The sequence below is a fragment of the Hydra vulgaris genome, chromosome 05, assembly GCF_038396675.1.
Source record: "Hydra vulgaris chromosome 05, alternate assembly HydraT2T_AEP".
NCBI lineage: Eukaryota > Metazoa > Cnidaria > Hydrozoa > Anthoathecata > Hydridae > Hydra > Hydra vulgaris.
The window spans coordinates 24,620,001-24,622,500 of record NC_088924.1 but is presented as its reverse complement, the minus strand read 5'-3'; the positions used below and the strand labels follow the sequence as shown (position 1 = coordinate 24,622,500).

Here is a 2,500-nt window from a genome sequence, read left to right as displayed (position 1 = left end):
AAAACTCTTACTCAAAAAATTAAAATGTTTAATGTGAAGTTTTACAAGTATATCTTAACTGCTAAATAAAAATAAGCAATACTATTTTCAATTTAACATTCATTTCTACATATAAAAGCATAAAAATAAAGTAAAACACACAAGAGAAAAAAAAAGCAGTAGAGAAAATAACAAGAGAAAAATTGTAGAGAAAAAAAAACGAAGTAGAGAGCTACAAAAGTTGCTGGTGGAAAATCTTTAGTATAAAGAGAGGGAAAGCATTAATAATTCAAACCAATTAAAATACTTAACTACATATTAACTGCCAAAAATGTTCCTGGATTTCAGAAGCTACTAAACCAGCTGAGCATTGTTTGTGAAGAACTAAAAAGTTGGTGCAAAATTATTTGAACCTCGAAAATTGTAGATGTTGCATAACTGTAGCATAACTGCTATAGTTATGCTATAGTGCAACATTTACTGTTTTTAAGGGGCACAACTAGTACATTAGGTGTACCCAACTGCATTAACTAATTTTTTAAGTATAAACCTTTTTCAAATTTTCCGAACTTTTTAACACACTTATTATTGTTATTATTTTTTTTATAAATAACTAAGTTCATCTGTGTCATCTTTAATTCTTTGTGTTTTTGCCACACTCTGGGGAACGTAATGTATTATTGTATTCATTCTCATGTTAGCCTAGAATTTTTAAATTATTTCATTATGTGCTTTTGTCTAACGCGACTCCTCTAAATCGCTTTTTATTATTTAATGCTAAAAATTATTTTTAAGTTCTTTGTTTGATTTTTGTGATGTTGTTTTTATTGACTTCATAACTCATAGAACTCGTTGACTCGGTTTTAATACTAGTGACCTTGCAGGCACTAAAGTTTTATTTAAACTTTTTTCAGGTTTGTACAGTTTTATTCAAACTTTTTTTCACTGATTTTCATCAAGGTTATCCTTGATTTTTTTAGCCTGTTGTAGTTGCAGTAATGGGTATTTTTTGGGTAGTTTTTTATACATTTTGACAGTTTATTTGTTTTCACTGCATTGCAGTTGATACCACCACAAATATGAAAGATTAGAATTTAAACTGCAATATTTTAATTTGGGGGCCACTATGATATTAATATCTTATTCTCAGAAATTCTAATCTTATCGTTGGCTCAATACCGTAAAATACTACCCTGTAAGGAGTGGAAGGTCCGTAATAACATGAGTAGTTGATAAGTACTTAAAGAAGTAAATCAACTATCTATATAACTAACTATGCCAAAGTTTTCATTAAATTGATTTGTTTTTAAATAAATGTTATTGTATATCATTTCAGCGCATTTCGTTGGTATAGCAATAAGATTACTGAAAGAAAGCATTTCAAACAAGGCTTTTTTATACAATACACATGCAAATATCTTTTTATTTAAATTATTTAGTTTTATCTTAACATGCTTTTGCGAGGATATGAATTAAGAAGAGCCTGAATATAAACAATAATTGAGGAAAATTTGAATAGAAATATGATGTAAGTATAAGTTGAATAGAGAAATGAACACTAATAAAAACTGCATAATTTTTTCAGGACAAAAGCAGCTTGTTATTTTTCAAATGGTGAAGAAATTATGTGGAATGGTGAGTTTTATTTGTTTTAAAATCACAATAAGTTTTATTGTATTTACAAAATTTAATACGTAAATTTATTTTTTATTCAACAATTATTTATATAAATGAAGTTTCTAAAATAATGCTACTAGTAGCACTAAAAATAAAGTAACCAGAAAATGTTAATAGAAATAATAATATATAAAGTAAATGCTAATCGAAGTACTGAACTAAAATAAAGTGAATTATAGCCAAGGATACAGTTCATTGTCTATTTTAAATTTAGTATTGGCTACAATGTTAGGATTAGAAAATAAATATTAACAAATTTCCAAAAAAATACTAAGTGTTAGATAAGGTTCTCAGAAAGAAATATATTTTAACAAACAGAATACAATATAAACAAAGTATTATGATGCTTTGCAAATAAATTGATATTGAAGAATTAATATTTTTATTATAAAAAAATAAATGTAGATTCTTTTTCAAGGTACAAGAGCAAATTATTAACAATATTTTTATTCTCAAAAATCCTATTTAGTTATATAAATACCATACACAATACCATATACAATATAAAATACCAAATACAATGTTTTAAATTGAATGTTCATTTATTTATCAGTTTAGGATAATCTGGTGACATTTAGATTATTCCACATTGTTTGCAAGAATTGTTTATAACTTCTTGATTTCTATTCTGTTTGATTTGTTTAATTTTTATCTTTTTGGATTTTTGAACTTGTTTAATTTTCATCATTTTTCATTGTTTTTAAATTTATTCTTTTAACAGCCATTTGTGAGAATGTAAAGCTATCAGCAATCTAAACATTACTTTTAATTTTTGTTGAAGGGATATACTTTGGATATATTTTCTATTTCTGGATATATTCTCTTTTTCTTTTTCTATTGTGTT

The 2,500-nt window shown here is 25.4% G+C and overlaps 1 protein-coding gene across 1 annotated transcript in view; it reads left to right on the top strand.

Moving 5' to 3' along the window:
- LOC136080283 (uncharacterized) overlaps window positions 1-2,500 on the top strand; it is an 84,426-nt gene that overhangs the window by 73,073 nt on the left and 8,853 nt on the right. The window contains exon 13 of the mRNA XM_065796899.1: window positions 1,565-1,614. Within this exon, the coding sequence (XP_065652971.1) occupies window positions 1,565-1,614 (50 nt within the window). The remainder of the gene's footprint in view (window positions 1-1,564; window positions 1,615-2,500) is intronic.